A 17115-nucleotide genomic window follows, 5' to 3' on the forward strand; every position below is an offset into this window, starting at 1 on the left:
CTCTGTTGAGCCTCTCTAGGTACCATCAGGCTTGTTCATCCCCAGCATGGCCATCGGGGCGATCGCAGGGCGAATCGTTGGCATCGCCGTAGAGCAGCTGGCCTATTACCACCACGACTGGTTCTTGTTCAAAGAGTGGTGCGAAGTGGGTGCTGACTGCATCACTCCAGGGCTCTACGCCATGGTGGGCGCAGCAGCATGTCTGGGTGAGTCAACAAGTAATGGATATTGACGGATATTACACCACGATCGCTTTAACATCTGGTTGTAAGAGGACGTTTTGGTCAATGATCTATCTACCATCAAGTTATCGTCCCTTGAGTAAAAGAAAACTGATTAATATATGTTTGTGTGTCTTTCTATGTCGAGATGTGTGTTAACTTCTTCATGCGTATTATTTTCTTCCTCTCCTCCCTCCTGTAGGTGGTGTGACCCGTATGACAGTGTCCCTGGTCGTCATAGTCTTCGAGCTGACTGGTGGGTTGGAGTACATCGTCCCTCTCATGGCTGCCGTCATGACCAGTAAATGGGTGGGCGACGCCTTCGGCCGCGAGGGAATCTACGAGGCCCACATCCGTCTCAATGGATACCCCTTCCTGGACGCTAAGGAGGAGTTCACACACACCACGCTGGCCAGGGAGGTGATGAGGCCACGACGCAGCGACCCGCCGTTAGCGGTGCTGACGCAGGATGACCTGACTGTGGAGGAGCTGCAGGGCGTCATCAATGAAACCAGTTATAATGGTTTCCCTGTGATAGTGTCCAAGGAGTCCCAGAGGCTGGTGGGCTTTGCTCTGCGCAGGGACATCACAATCGCTATAGGTAAAGACGTTTCTCCCACATTTCATAACAGAGTGTGAGAACAGAGTCTGGAACCGAGATTCATTTACGGTTTACACAAAAAAACTGCACACTGTATCAACAAAATGACAAAATTGGTGCCCAAGTTATTTTAATTTCCACACATTTAAGTGTCCTTGAGCAGGAAGGTCCTATTTTAATAAATATAACATACAGTAAAATCTGAGTTGATAAGTCTTAAAGATTGGGCTAAAAAGAGACTTTGTACGTTGCTCTTCTGAGTGGATGGTTTTGCCGCAGTTTGATTTGTTTTGTGCCAGTAGAGAGGTGACGGGAACAAATGCAACAAAGGTCCCCAGCTGGTTGTTGGTGTTCTAACCCCTAACCCATGGCAGTGATAAAAAACTAAAATAAATTATATTTCAGACATTTATTGTCTACAATGAAATTCTGATTCTGAATCACTTATAAACCTGCATAAAACTGGAGAAATCAAAATACATACTTATTAAATTATTTTTCTTATCATCTTTTTTCAGGCTTTTGAGACACAGTTAGTACATTTAAACACATCAAAATTGAATAATTTTTGATCATCTGTACACCAGAATATTTTACAGTTTTGTTGAGACATTTTATACAAAATTGACATTCTTAAATGACAATAATATGCACCAAAGAGAAGAAATTCAGGCTCATTTTCCACGTGTCTTAAATCACAAACATTGTATTTTCTCTGAACATTTTTGTATCCGCCAACCTCCAAGACCAGAGGAAAAATACAAGTTCTCAACTGTGCAACTTAAGATCTTTGACTTCTAGATGTAACATATGATTATGTTTGTTTTATATGCATAGATGTCCTTAATCCACTTAATTGTCCTTAGGAACTATCAAGGAGCCCACTAAAGCGAATGAACATGTAACTTTTACTAGTTTAAGTCTCTGTGTCTCTTTCCCGACAGAAAATGCCCGTCGTAAACAGGAGGGCATCATGTTGAACTCCAGGGTGTACTTCACCCAGCATGCACCCACCCTGCCGGCCGACAGCCCTCGTCCCCTCAAGCTTCGCTCCATCCTGGACATGAGCCCCTTCACCGTCACCGACCACACCCCCATGGAGATCGTGGTGGACATCTTCAGAAAGCTCGGGCTGCGTCAGTGCTTGGTCACTCACAACGGGTAAGTAGGAGAATAAAAGACAACTTTGTCTCGGGAGGAGGGACGTGCTGAAAGAACAGAGGATTAATCCTTCTTTCTTTCGTTTTCTGACGACCGAATGACCCGTCTGAGGTCGACAAACATCGCACAAACACATGTACACACTGTCTGGTGTTGCATGAGCTCTTTGATCCCTGTAATCTGCATGGCCTGGCGTAACCGCTGTGCTGCACTTTCCTTACCCTCCTACTCAACAATAACAGAAAGTCTCCTCAGTAGAAGAGACTGAGCTGCTGAAACTAACCACAACTGCATAACAGGTATTCTGCTGGGAAAATAGAGTCAGTCAGAAAAAAAACAGTCTGTGTTGTGAAACTTAGAAGAGAAACATTTGAGTTTTTGGCCCTTTGAGATTCTTGAATAGTTAATTTAGAACAATGACAGCGTTGTTCATTTTATAGTTAATGAAAATAAATGTCTCATGATCTGTTCTGTCCTCACTCTCAGGACGTCTGGTCTAATTTTAAAGATTTCACTGTGAGCCACCTGCTGGCGTGATGAAGGAATTACAGGACAGGTTGTGTTTAAAAGCTGATAAATTTACAGTTCATTTAATTTTGCTGTGACAATCACCAGAGAGGAGCTGCACAGCAGTGTTGTTTTTATTTTATTTTTTTGTATCTGTTTTTATTAGTTGTTAGTGAATATTTTTCTTATTGTCAGCAAAACACATGAAAAGACCAAATCCAATAATGTGCTCCATCTTTGGCTCCTCTGCCCAGAGCCCATTGGTTCTTATTGAAGAGGTAGATCTTTTAAAGCAGGTAATAAAAATCCTAAACCAGCTGGGCACTGTAGTTTTTATCACATGTTGCTCAAACAGGAGGAAACAGCGCATTAATGGCTGTGGATTAATACACATTCGCTGTGTTAATGAGTATTTATAGCAGCAGGAAGATGAACTGCAGTGAGCATTTGTAATTAAGAAAGATGTCACCTGCTACGACGGTGTGACTCATCGATGTTTTTAATAGTTTTAAACAACATTAGAGCTCTACGGCACACAGGAATAAGATATATTGGATTTTGAATACACAGACTTGTTTGTAGGATCAATTCATTATTGGTTTTGGTCTTTTCTGTAGATTTCTTGACATTAAGAAAAATAGAAAATATAACTGATCTTATCCTTAAACAGTGATTCAGCATTTTCTTACACTACATTTAATAATTTACATTATAAATCCTGAATATTATAAAGATTATATAAATAGTTTATTAGAGTTATTACCCATCGTAACACATTTGAAATTAATTTGCTTTAAGTTTTATCGAGTGTTTTATGTTGAGTTGTGTAATTTTGAGTCATATTTTCTGTTTATTTTAAGTTGCACCCTGTTATGTATGTTTATGTTTTGTGCTGCTGCTGTCTGTTCTCTCTCTGTCTCTCTTCTGTTTTCTTGTTGTTTTTTTTTGTTCATTTGTTGTCGTTTTATTTTTTGGGCAGTTTTCCGAGTAACGGATGTGTGTTTCAGGATTGTGTTGGGCATCATCACAAAGAAGAATATATTAGAACATCTGGAGGAGCTCAAGCAGCAGACGGAGCCCCTGGTGACTAGTCCCACCCCTTTACACACGTGACCCCCCCACACCCACCCCCCCTCCCCCCTACTTTCGCACCTGTCTCTTAGGCTCCGTCTCTTAGGAGGGATGCATGAAAAACTGGGTGTGAAAAACTGTTGACAGTTCCCAGCTAAACATTCCTTCTTCTTCTTCTTTCACTTATTGTACGCACTCTGTTGTCCGTGGGTTGGTCTGGTGTGGATTCACCTCTAATGGAGTCGTTCATCTTAGAGAAACATCTGTAGATAGACGTTCTCTGACACATCTTCATCTTCATCAGCTGCTGCAGTTTTGAAGTCATCATATAAACATGTAGATTTTTTTTGTGTTTTGTGGGTCCTGTAATGTCGGACCTCCATGGGAACTGTCACCCACATCACTGTAGAGCCCCTTTCAGACATGTGCTTCATTAAGTAAATGTGCTGGCACTTTTACTGTTTTACTAGTCACTTTTCCATCAAAGTCCTGACATGATCTTACTAGTAAGGACCTTATAACACAGCTAAGGTCTAACTGAATGCCGTCACATTAACATAAAGGTTACTAAAGCACAAAAAATAAACATAGAGAGATTAAATATCAATTTAAGATTGCTGTAATCAATCTGACATTTACCGTAACTATTGTCTTATATGTGCAAAGAAAATAAAACGAGTTTAATGAGCAGGTTTGAAGTTATAAAGGAGAATTTGTGGATGTCGGATCAGTAAACAGTATCATGTATAAAAATGTGTTTTAGTCCTTTAGCCTTAATTTGTTTAAATAATTACAACATTGTGGTAAAACTTATACAATAACTGAGCTCAATGGATATGTGCAGGGATGAAGGAAGCCGTTACAACTGCAATTACGAAAAAAAAATCTGTTTAATGTAATTATTCATAAACATCCAACAAGACATAAAAAAAGGAAAAAAGAATCAAATACAAAAGAAAGGATAAAAGAAAAAATATAAATAAAATGTTGCTTGGTACTATCAATCAATGAGAAGACAAGTAATCAAGTAGATTAGATATTTGGGATCAAATTGTTCCAGAGAGAGGAACCTCCATATTTAAGGATATATTGATATTGAAAAGTACATTTTTTTCCATTCTGGTTTTTCCCTCCAGTACAGGACAAAAGATGAATAAACACTCTCTGTTATCATCAGACTGTCGGTGTTTTGTTGTATCATTATTAAACTTCTCTGAGAAATTTGCCCCTAATTCATCTATAATTCAAACTTTTCAACCTACAATCTGTCGTCAATTCACTTGTGTCCCATAGAAAGAGAGATAAACATTCATTCAATCACAAAATAAATTGAAAACCAATCATTGATGCAGCCTGTAGGAACTTTTTCTTCCTTCATGTCATTATTTTACAACAGCTCTATCTAATACAGAACATCAATGTTACTTTTAACAGATGGATGAAACCAGCCAATGTTTGCAGAATCCATGTCTGAAACGGCCTCAGTAGATTCCCCTGAGTGCAGCTGTACTACTCATCCTCATCTTCATCACACTGCATTTGTAGCTACCGTAGCTCTGCTTAGCGCTGTGTCAGCTGCATCACGCTAGCACATAGACAAGATCTTCATCAAGCTGTTTTTTTCTGTCCTTTTTTATTGTTTGTTTCCTGATTTTTAGTGTTTTGTCAGAATGTAGATGATTTTAGAGTGTCGGAGGATACGACAGTGAATATAACTCCTCAGCATGTGTGTGTGCTGCAGTCATGTAACCATGATGCCTGTTTCCTGCCTGTGTTTCCTCATCTTCCTCTCACATTAGTAGTCAGTCATTTCAATTTTGAAAAATTCTCCCCTTTTCAGTTTTCAAACCATCATTAACGACTGTGTTTTTTTTTCCTTTTTGTTTTTGTTTTGTTTTTTTAAATCCCTCCCCTCTCGACCCCACCGTTTTCGCCCTGGGTCTCCACAGATTGACGACATCTGACTCGTCGCCTTAACGACACCTTGGCGAGTAGCTAGCCGCCTTGGGAAAGCGGACCTCCGTTGTTTTAATATGTTAGAGGGTGTTTTTTGTTTTTTTTTTTTAAAGGAGGGATAAAATCTGTAGTGATATGATTCATCCTCATTTTTTCCCTCATTCCGTAGTGGCAGTGAGCGTTGTGGTTGGAGTGACGTTGTTGTGTTGATTGGTGCGAGTAGCGCTGTAGTGACGTAGCTAGTTAGCATGTGGTGATAACATGACCTTGAATTACTAATCCCGCTCTTTGACCCGCCAATGTTTTTCCTCTCTGAGCCAGCTGTGTCCCGGCGTCTTGTTGGAGAGTAAACATGTTTTTATCCCACTGGAAACCTGCAGCTTCTTAAAAACAACTCAGCTCATGAAAGTATCCGATCAAAAGACCTTTTTAATTAACGTTTGAGTGACTTCTTATATTCAACACTTCATCAGGATCAACGAACCACAGACACCACATGTGTAGAACAGATTTAACCTCTGACAAACAATAATAACTGTGATAAATCATCAATTATCTCTAAATAAGGAAACAGAAAGAACAAAAAGAAAAGAAACAGGAAATTAAAATAAATAATAAATGTTTAAAATATTACACAAAATGAATAATTTTAAGAAAAACATTAAAAAAGTAATTGGAAAAATAAATGTCAGTTACATTTTAATGTTTTTTTTCTAACAGAACAAAATACTGTTTAATTGGCTCCTTTGTTGTCGTGAGTTTTTCTTCTCAATGTGTCTAAGTGGCCAAACAGAGACAATGTGGTATTTATTTTCAGCATAATAACAACAGTCAGAGAGTTTGATATCAGAAAAATGCTTTAGCTTTCTAAAACAATGGTTTTTACATATTAAAAAGCAGCTGTCTGCTGGAGACACATTGTCACAGTTTGCATGTCTGTGAGCGCTCAGTAGTTGAATCAAAGACTGATTTTTTAGCCTCTCAGCACATTTAAAATGAATGATTTTAGAGGTCTGGTGAAATTCAGCATTTGACAAAAAGCTAAGAAAAGTCATAAAAAATTTAATCAGTAGCAGAAGTTTTAGTCATGACATTGATATAACAATCCCCTTTGGCTGAAACAGAAACCATCTTGTGTGTTTTCTCATATTTCTCCCTCAAATTTGGTTTAATGCTCAACAGGTAAAAGTAATCACCGTCACTCTCAGCAAACATGACTGAAATTAACAATTCATTCTGCTCTCTGATGGTTGCTGAGTCATTCTGGGAAATGTAGGAAATCTTAGCGCAGTAGAAGTTGACTTGAGGGTGAGACTTAAATATTCCTTTAAAATGTGTTAAGATTATGAGGAGTCTTTTTTTTTTACTACAACAAAGAAGAACTTGCACACAGAGAATTCTGGATTTTAAATATTTCTATTATTTACATTGCAGGGCTGTACACACAGTGGAAAAAGTGCAGAGTGCAAATGTTTCAGTCCGTGTTGGACTTTCCTCAGTGCAAATCCAGACATGATGAGTCATCCTCTATGTGTGTAACTCTACAGTCGCACCTAATCAGTGATCAAGGGCTCGACTGAACACCTGTGAAGCCAACTGTCTGCAGATCAACTCATTACAAACACATTCTCACACACATACTGTATATATATATCAGTATGTCTCATTTTGCACAGAGGAAAGTCCAACACGGACTGAAATGTTTGCACATTTGCACATTTTTTCACTGTCTGCACAGCCCTGCAATGTAAACAATAGAAATATTTAAAATCCAGACTCCAGTTTCTTTTTTTTTTGTTCTCTGTGTGCGAGTCCTTCTTTGCTGTACTGAAACTTTTTCCCAGACTACCACACCATAGAAGAAGACAAACAAGGGACAGCTCAACCCTTTCGGACCACTGAGGAATCTCTATGCTGCGACAGTTTCTATGGTTACCACTTTATTTAGTTTAAACTGGTCTTAAGTTAAATTCTAGGTAGCATTTAAAAAGTTCTAAGATGTTCTACTCAACACTGATTTCACTTCCTGGTCAAAGTTTCCAGTTATTACCTGGAATAAAAACATAAACAAGGACTAGACACTGCTGGCTTTCAGGAAACATTGCCTTCACCCCACCCTGACCCTTGACCCCTGATACACTCTGATCTGTGCCTGGTGTCCCAAGCGTCTACGACTGTCTTTGTTTGTGTCACCCGTCAGAAAATGAACGAGACAGTTGTAGATCTCAGCAGCTCTTGGGGGGAACCCGGGTCTGATCCGTTGTGACGTCGTTTCACACCTTCTGCTGCTCAGTAGCTGTAGCTCTAATCCCCGACCTCAAGCCTCCAAAGGTCATCTCATCCAGACCTGGGTTCAATCCTTTGTTTACACTCTTTATTTTGGGTGCGCTCGATTTGCTTTTCCCCACGTCTAATTAACAACACGTGAACTCCGTGTGAATCTACCTGACAGTATTAAAACAAAGCGCACCTGAGCTTTTTTCTTTTTTTGGACCCAGCTCTGCACACCTGTAGCTCTGCAGCAGATAAACAGCTCACTTCTCCTCACCGCTATCAGCTGTTTTGTGTCTGTCTTCTCGTCACCTGACCTCAAACTGTATTCACGGCTGAATTCAAGAGCACTTTGTAGCCACTGCTAACGTTTAAACAGCTGTGAAATCATTTTAAAATCAGTTCGGCCCTGCTACTTGCTCTTGAATCAGCAGGAATAATCTCAAACTTTCTGGATATTTAGCAACTCACTGTTAAGTCAGAGACAGACTTGATTAGTCGGGTCTGTTGGGGGGAAGGAGACGATCCCGTCACATGAGTCAGAAAATCTCACAAACAAATATTTATCTATAGTTCCTGACAGAAATCTGAGCAGCTTGATGAAATAAGATACGAAAAACAGCATAATGGACTCATTTGTTTAGATTTTAAGTAACTTATTTAATCCAATTATGTGTTTATAAAAAGCTTTAATATGAAATTTGTTCATTGATTCATCCAAATGTATTTCATGAACGCAGAAGGTTTTGTAACAGTTCTCACACTGAGAGACTCTCAAAGTGTTTTTCATACATTTTAAAAGGAATAAAAGCAAAAAAAAACCATGTATTTTAAGGAAAACACAAATTCATGGTAGCAAAATGTTGTTTCTGTCCACTTGTTGCCTTAGAAACAGCTTTGCAGCCAGTTTGTTAGACAGTGTATCATATTCTAAATACATTTCCTCGTTTCAGTTTGATTATAACAAGTGTTCCAGCTGTCTTGCGGGTTTCATATAACATCTGGCTGCTGTGATCAGACTCACGAAAGCTGAAAACAAAAGCAGGAGATCGATCGGTATAACCTGGAAAAATAAAAACGATCCACATCCGTCCTGTTATAAAAGATTTCTGACTCTTGTTACGGGGACGTCTCCTCTCCAGAGGTTCTAACTTTTCACAACATCCTGCTCACCACTTCCTGTCTCCTCCTCCTCCTCCCCCCCAACGTAGGATCCAGCTCCTTTTTTCTTACCAGCTTTTATTCGGATTGATAACATAAAAACGGCCGGAGCGACGTCTGAAATGACACCCTGCTCTCGGGTAGTCGGGTGTTGTTTCCGACCTGCTTCCGTTGCTTCTTTGCTGCGGTGACTCGCTCCCTCCTCTCCTTCCTCCTGCTGACTTTTGCTTCCTCAGGGACTCGTGTTTTTGTTGGCACAGGACATTATTCACATCCGATAAACCAAAATATAATCAAATTGAAATCATGTGCGCCTCTCTGATTGATCCTCGCCATTTGAACAGAATTTGCCAACAAGAACATGACGTCGTTTTCTCTCCTTCTCTCCAGCTGCAGACCACCAGAACCTCCTCACGGTCTAAAACCTCTTTTTTTTTCTTTCCCTTCTCCTCCTCCTCCTACCTCCCTCCCTTCCTCCTCTCCTTTGTCTCCCCCTGCAGGCGGCTTCTTGGTATTATCACAAAAAAAGATATCCTTCGTCACATGGCTCAAATGGCAAATCAAGATCCCGAGTCCATCATGTTCAACTGATCCGCTCCTTCCAGGACGGCTGGGCAGGAGGGGGAGACGACAGCGAGGAGGAGGAGGAGGAGGAGGAGGAGGAGGAGGGAGTTCGCCTCCTGAACGGCTCCAATCTCTGACACTCGGACCCCGTTTTTTTTTCTTTTTAGTTCTCAGCTTTGTAGACCCCTGAACCTCGCTGACTGACCGTGGCCCCCCCGGAGACTTTAAACCGGCCATGAGAGGGAAAAGACGATGATAAGAGACTTTATTATCATTCTGGCTGCTGAGGTCACGGGTCGAAAAGGCGCACACATGAGGAATGCACTTTTTACACACAAACCGCATACAAAACCCTGAGAAACCACACACACACACTTTTTGCACTCGCAGACACCCTCCCCCCTCCCCCCTCCCTCCTCCCCCATCCCTCCCCCCGGACATGCATGCTCTCTCTTGTCCGCACACACAAACAACCTGTAAAGATTCTCACTCATTTTGCACTCTTCATGTGCCTCACCCCTTTGTCCCCGTCTCCGCCGAGGTCGTGGGTGGACGTTGTTGTCGCCTGGCTGGGGTCAAAGGTCAGAATGAACCGCCGACGAGGGACGCGATGAGGGACCTTGAAACCTCCAGGCTCCCGTTTAAAACTTCACTTTTCCTCCCCCGACCCCCCCCCCCCACCCACCGCGCACACAGCAGACCTGTCCGTCCTCCCAGATTAAGCATTGTTTACCTGTGAAATAAGTGTGTGTGTGCATGTGTGTGTGTGCGTGAGAACATGTTGCGTCTCTAGCGCTACTACATTCCAGCCAGGTTACCACGGGAACGGAGAGGACCCGCACCTGCTCCGCATCCCCCGAAACGTGGCAGCATCTCTCTCATGATCGCGTCATGGCACACGGCTGCTCCCCCCCCTGAGTGCACGTTCGGGTCCGAATGAGACGGCTTTAACGTGTGTGTGTGTGTGCGTGCGTGCGTGTGTGTGTGTGTGTGTGAGAGAGAGAGAGAGAGAGAGAGAGAGAGAGATGGGTACTGTATTTCAAGAACAAAAATGTTCCCTTTCAGAAGGAAAAAAAAGTGACAAAGTAAGACCTATTGTGAGCGTGCGCTTTCACTTCTGAGCCAGCTTGAGCTGCGTGCGTGCGTGTGTGTGTGTGTGTGTGTGTGTGTGTGGGTGGGTGTTTGTCAGACGAGGACACACACCTATCGACTCCTCCCGTCCGTTCATTCATTCAGTGTGAAGGCGGGCGACGTAAAAAAGAAAAAACAAAAAAAAAAAAAAAAAGGAAAACGCGTCCAGGCTGAGTTCTTCTGTGTTCTCTGTTACAAGAAAAAAAAAAATCTAATTTCCTTTTTTTCTTCTCAAACTATTACTCTTGCTACTTTTAGACTATTGATCTTGCTATAATCGATTAACTTTTTATATGGCTTGAAACAAAACAAAACTGGAAACCTGCACTGTTTTAAGAGAATCGGTTAAAAATTGTTGCTGAGGAGATGAAAGATGACGACGATGATGATGCTACAAGTTTTATTTTTTTTTTGTTGTTGTTGTTGTTGTGTGAAATCTGTCCACATCTGAGGGAAATGATGTCTTATATTTTCAAAAAAAAAAAACTGCTGCTTGTTGGCTTTGATTCTTTTCCCTCAATTGATCAGAGGAAAACCTGTCTGAAGGCCCCCGACAGATACTGTTTAACACTCCATCCATCTGTGGAAGAATTTATCTCATTTTACACAGTAAAATAATCAGTTTTCCACCCAAGTAGAGACACTAAAAAACTAAATATTTCAAGATGTCAACAGATATTTTATGTCTTTACATCCTCGTTCACATCACACTTTTATTGACGAAGTATTTGCCAACTATTGATCGTGTTTGATTGAACCTGCAGGATGAGCAGGAGAGTTGAGGATTTGACTTTTACCCGCATGAAATTCATGAAAAACAAACAAAAATGTGTCGTTACATGAATTTAAATCTGTTAAATTTTAGTTTAAAAACTCTGAACTATTATTTTCATTATGGATTGTTTTAAAAAGTTTTCTGAAACATCAAGGCGATGTCTTTGAATCTCCTGTTCTGTCCAGCCAACCGTCCAAAACTCAAAATATATACATTCAGTTCACTTTACTGCCATAAAATACAAAGAATAGCAGGAAAAACTTCCAATTTCCAGTCATATAAAACTGAGAAAAGCAGAAAATATTCACCTTTTAGAGAAACTGGAACCAGCAAGTTTAGAGCTTTTCTTCCACACGTGACACTAACTAACCGACTAACGGAAACCCCGCCATTCAGTCCTCGATCGCCACGCAGGTCAGTCAATCAATAGATGCTGTTTAAAGCTGGAAGAACAGAGTAAACATGATGACATCACTCAGTGGTTCCTTACTTTTCTGGCTCGTGGCCCATTTTGACCTTTAATCACAGGTTACATGAAGTCTTGACGAATGAACAGTTTTCTATGATGAGTGTTTCACAAGAGAAATCAGACAAATAAAGTGAGTTTTGTGTAACAGAACTGATTTTTTTCCTCCTTTTCTTTCTTGTTAATCATCTCATGACCGCTCGGGTTTACCTTTTCGATGTGTGAGAAGCGGTGATTCACGTCCTCTTTGGCTCGTGACCCCCTTAAAATGAAGCAACGTCTATTTTTGACCATTAGCTGTGAGCGGTTTTCCTTCTCTTTGAAGTGTTTTTAGAGGCTTCGAGAGGTGAAAGTATCTGAGAAGATGTTGCTAAGAAAAAACACAAATTAAGGGAAAGTTGGAAACGGTAATTAATCATCTTGTGACCCCTCCGATCTATCTTGGGACCTCTTGTTGTTGTTTACTTTGTTGCAAATTAAAGGACTGCTTAATGGTGATATTGGAGTTTTATTATGATTTTTGTACCGATATAATGAACTTGTCAACTACTTAATTCACTGCATTTGCCAAAAACAGACGTTCCATCTGGTTATTTTACCCATAAACAGCTCCTTAAATGATTTTTCCAGAAAATTTACTATATATCTCACTATATATATTTGTTACTAATCAGATGATCAAAGATTTTATTCATATCACCTTCCCTGCCTGAAATATTTCACATGAAAAAAAGAAAAAAAATTAGAGAAAAGTAAGAAACAAGAGCATTTTTTGTCTTTCTTTTCTCTTAAATCAGCTGTTGACCCCTTAAATCTTTCTTAAAAACCTCTTTTGGTTCCCAATCTGGAGATCAGGGACCACTGACATACAGTCAGGACGAGAAAAAGGACATTTAAAACTTGATTTATTTCCATTGTGGTTCTCTGAGGCAGAGATCCCCTTGTCCGGGTGACACCAACCACATATCACCAACAGAATCGCTCCAATTAAAACATCCAAAAGATAAATTACACAAAGATTAGTTTATAAATTACAACTCGGATGGTATAACCTCCAAGTTTCATAAAAGCTGGAATTTGACCCTTTTTTTAAAGTGTGGTCGGTATTTTCAGGTGCAAGTATCCGATTCCTGGCACCACAGTACTTAGAGGAACAGATATCTATGTTCATATTAAGTGGGAACCACTAAGATCAATGTAAAAAAAAACATCTGGCTGCATCTGCTTCTGGTTCCAGCAACTTTTGCTCTTGCGTGTCCAATCTCGCCAAGTGCCTGGCAAAGTGTTTTTCTTGTTTTTTTTTTAAGGCTTTGCACACCCGTCTTTCATTCCACAACCAAGTAAAACACACCTGCTACTCAAACTTTTCCAACTTCAGGACACGTCACACGATGTGTTAAAACTGTCAGTTGAGTTTAGAAGATGGAGGGAAATGAAGCGACGGGGAGACGGTGAAGCAAACAGTAGCACCTTAACCTGTAGAGAGGTGGCAGACGTGTGTGTGTGTGTGTGTGAGTGAGTGTGTGTGTGTGTGAGTGAGTGTGTGTGTGTGTGTGTGTGTGTGAGTGAGGAAGAGGAAGGTTGGGTTCATCCTGTGTACTTGTTTCCGTTGCAGTGACTGTCTCGCTGTGGGCTGACAGGGAGAAAAGCATCGTCTTTGTTAACCAGTGGTGTTGCCTAACATTGTATTTCATACTGATCTCGATGTTTTTTCCTTTTTTTTTTTTTTTTTTTTTTAATTTATGGGTAGTGTCGATAGAGTTGTGCATTATTATGAAGATTACATTGATTGTTTGATTGTACATTTAAAACAAAATATGTAAAAGATTAAATTTTGTTTTAAATTAAAAGATAAAAGATTCAAGTTGCACAGTTTGGGTCTCGGTGCTTAATTTGGTTTCTGGATTCTTCATGTTTTATAAGCTTTAATTTCTTGGGCAGGTTTTTAAAAAGGCTTCAATACTCCAGTACCAGTAGTGCCAGTAAGATATCCATGTTTCTGTAACCAAAATAATACTTTCCTTGCTTAAACTTCACTCGTTCTTGTCTTCAGAACTGCAGATTTCCTGCTTTAAATCAGGAAATTCAGGCTCGCTGTTTGGTCCCAATTGGAAAGTCCTTCACAGAAGTGTCTGAGCATCATTATCAGCTTTGAAAAGCGGCTCTACTGTTGGCACCCGCGGGAGGAAGTGCTTGAGAAACGTTTTAGACCGGAGGGATGTGGGTAAAAGAGATCTTTTCAAACACAAACCAGCTTTTTTTTTTTTTTTTTTTGTTTTAAAGGACCAGTGTGTAGGATGTAGTGGCATCTAGTGGTGAGGTTGCAAATTGCAGCCGTGAAACTCATGACAGGCCCTCTCTAGAGTCCGTGTTTGGTTTGTCCGTTTTGGGCTACAGTAGAAACATAGTGGGCTCCGTAGAGGAAGACCTGCTCCCTATGTAGACATAAAAGACTCATTCTAAGGTAACGAAAGGGTGATTATACACTGATTAAAACATACTTATGAATATTATAGTCCCCTAAATCTTACATGCTGGGCCTTTTAAAGTTTCGTTAGTTTAAAAGTAGGACAGAGATGAGAGGTTGACAGACAGCGCCACGTCTTCTCCTCGTGTCCTGTTACAGCACATCTATCATTCATGCGCCCGACAGTCATCCACCTCTATTTTTTTTTCCGTTCACCTCGACTGTTTTTGTTTTAGAAAAACCACAAATTCCACATTAAATAAGCAGATTTTAAGGTCTGTATTGGTGTTTTCACTTTTTCTTCTTCCAATAACCCTGTTGTTATCTTCCAGCCCTGTCAGGAGATCCTGTTTCCTCCATCACCTTTGTGTCTCCTCAGGACAGACAGCCTTGTAACTATGGCTACCGCCGCCATGACAAAAAGGAGTCCGGCTTACATTATTAATACTCCTCACAAGGACACTGTGCGGGCTTCTCAGGTTGAATTGGAGAGAAATGAAGCCTGTTATCAGTGGATCTCAGCTTTTATACTTTACTGTTCGCTGTGGAAAGACAATATTTGCATTCTTAGATGTTTTGCTACCTTACTTTTCATTTCAGAGGAAAGACAGCGCGACCAAAATGTATGAATTCCTCAAAATTGTTATAAATGCTAAGGAGACATTACAAGGGTTGGATGAAGGAAATGTATGTGTTATGGATATTCCATAACTGACCAGGACAACAGAATGTCAAGCTGTACTCTTCTGTTCTCTCAAACAGAAGATAACACATGTTGTTTAATAAACCAGGAGCCTCACAGGCGAACCAAGGCCAGAATGCAGGTCATCATCAGACGCAACAAGACAAACCAAAGATACAGATTTAGGTCATAGGTTTATGATTCGGAACTGACGAACTAGTTTCTATGATTGGCTTAAAGGCTGGTTTTGGACTGTGAGGGTCAGACGAGTTTGGGGACACCGTACGAACAGGAGGTGTCCCTTGAGTCGCTCTCCCTTGCAAGGTTCTTCATTAAAGTTTTCCCAGAATCATCATACAAAGTTTGGTTTGGTCTTCTCTTCTTCAAACTGACAACTGCCAGTGCATCAGCTCCGAAAATCCACAACAATTTGGCGTCACGAACAGGATTTCAACACAACAAAGACGTGGTAAGTGCATAATTTTATTTTATTGTTGTGCCTTACCATGTCTGCGTTTGACGAAATCACAAAGAAACTGTGCATCACTTTCACTTTAAAGGTGGTCACAAAGTGAAAAAAAAAAAAAAAAAGCAAAAAGCTGATGGTTAAAGAATCTAAACACATGAAAATGTGTTGAAACTGTGCAGTGATAAGCAGGTGCAAAGCATGTGGTTGTGAAGAGGTAAAAAAAGGCAGAGTTGAGTGAGTCTTAACTCCTGCAGTGCCACAAAAGTGGCTGGGATTTCTGGGCTAGCTTCGGGCTACGTCCGGCACAGGGGGACCCACCTGAGGTTTAAACTATAGAAAAGACGTTTTCGGGGTAGGATTTGGCCTATTTCGTTTAAGCCAAGATCGGGGATCATCCACTCTGTGTCCTGTGAGAAATGTTTTCAGACTTGGGATTCTAAGTCCTAGAGTCGGGCGCCGGTAAAAATTTTTTCAAACAATAAACAGTGTACACAAGACGAAGAGTTGCTTCGTCGGTTTGGCTTCAGATCACTGCTATTGCACCAGGAAGAGAGGTGTAAAAAAAAAAGAACTTCGGTGATGCTGGGAAAGTTTTGATGTGTCTGTTTTGTGTTTGATGTGTTTGTTTGTGTGATGTTTTTAATGTAAATGTGTTAAAATGGGCAACAACACGTCTAAAGCAGTGAGTAGAACACAATCTACTACAAAATTAATTCATTCACCAAAACACAAGAGAAAGAACAAATCTGTTTCAGTAGGAAACAAACGCACCAATTCAGAAGTAAAAGGTCAATCTGCCATTGATAAGCTTCCTGAAGCAAACCCCCACACACTCACAGATGCACAATATAGAGCGATGTTTTCTCCACAATCTCCGGCGGGAGTTGTTGGTAGATTGAAAGGATGGGCTTTTGTGTTCCCATTTTCTTCCCTTATGAATCAGTGGACAGATGGCGAATGGCCATACGAAGGAGCGTTTGATAGAGATAAGCTTCAGATTGCTGAGTACAATGTTAACCCAGATTTTGGAAATCCATCTTGGGATAGTGCGTATATGAAAGATTGTGTAAATGTGTGGTTAACTGTTGCTCGTCAGAGGTGTGGAGTGAGTCTGGATGAAAAAAGAGTTGATCGTTTTTCTGATGAGTTCAGAGCAGCAGTGGAGAACTGTGTTAAATGTGTGACAGCATGTCACTTGCCTATGTTGGAAGCAGAGTTGCAAACCAGAGCTACAGAAATGATGAAAATTAAACAGAGGCATGGTGAGAATGTGAAGGCCATTTCCAAAGCTATCATATACGGTTGGGCAAAACGGCAAACTGATGCTCCCTCTCCACAAACTTTGTTGACCATTGTATCCAAAGCTGGAGTGCCTTTGCAAGAGTCACACACAAACAAAACAATGATTTCAATTTTTCCACAACTTTCACCTTCAAACCCCTTTTCAGCTGCTAACATGACTGATCAAACCATTTCACAACAAGCAAAGACTGACGATGAATTTCTCTTACTAGCCGCAGCTGTTGAGGGACAAAGACTACAGACTGAAGTAGAAAATAGAGAAAGGGAAAGAGACAGTCAGGCTGCTAGAGAAAGGGAAAGAGTTAAACAG

The 17115-nt window shown here is 40.6% G+C and overlaps 1 protein-coding gene across 9 annotated transcripts in view; it reads left to right on the forward strand.

Moving 5' to 3' along the window:
• clcn3 (chloride channel 3) overlaps positions 1–12383 on the forward strand; it is a 43238-nt gene extending 30855 nt beyond the window's left edge. For 6 of the 9 annotated variants that reach the window (XM_044340556.1, XM_044340559.1, XM_044340557.1 and 3 more), the window contains 5 exons: positions 20–206; positions 424–822; positions 1767–1983; positions 3498–3573; positions 9450–12383. In XM_044340556.1, coding sequence (XP_044196491.1) covers positions 20–206; positions 424–822; positions 1767–1983; positions 3498–3573; positions 9450–9650 — 1080 coding nt within the window. In that variant the 3' untranslated portion in view covers positions 9651–12383. Of the gene's footprint in view, positions 1–19; positions 207–423; positions 823–1766; positions 1984–3497; positions 3574–5510; positions 5549–9449 lie in introns of all 9 variants that reach the window. The other 3 variants (XM_044340562.1, XM_044340564.1, XM_044340563.1) reach the window with 2 other exon arrangements.
• The last annotated feature ends 4732 nt before the right edge of the window (positions 12384–17115 follow it).

Source organism: Thunnus albacares, chromosome 22, assembly GCF_914725855.1.
Source record: "Thunnus albacares chromosome 22, fThuAlb1.1, whole genome shotgun sequence".
NCBI lineage: Eukaryota > Metazoa > Chordata > Actinopteri > Scombriformes > Scombridae > Thunnus > Thunnus albacares.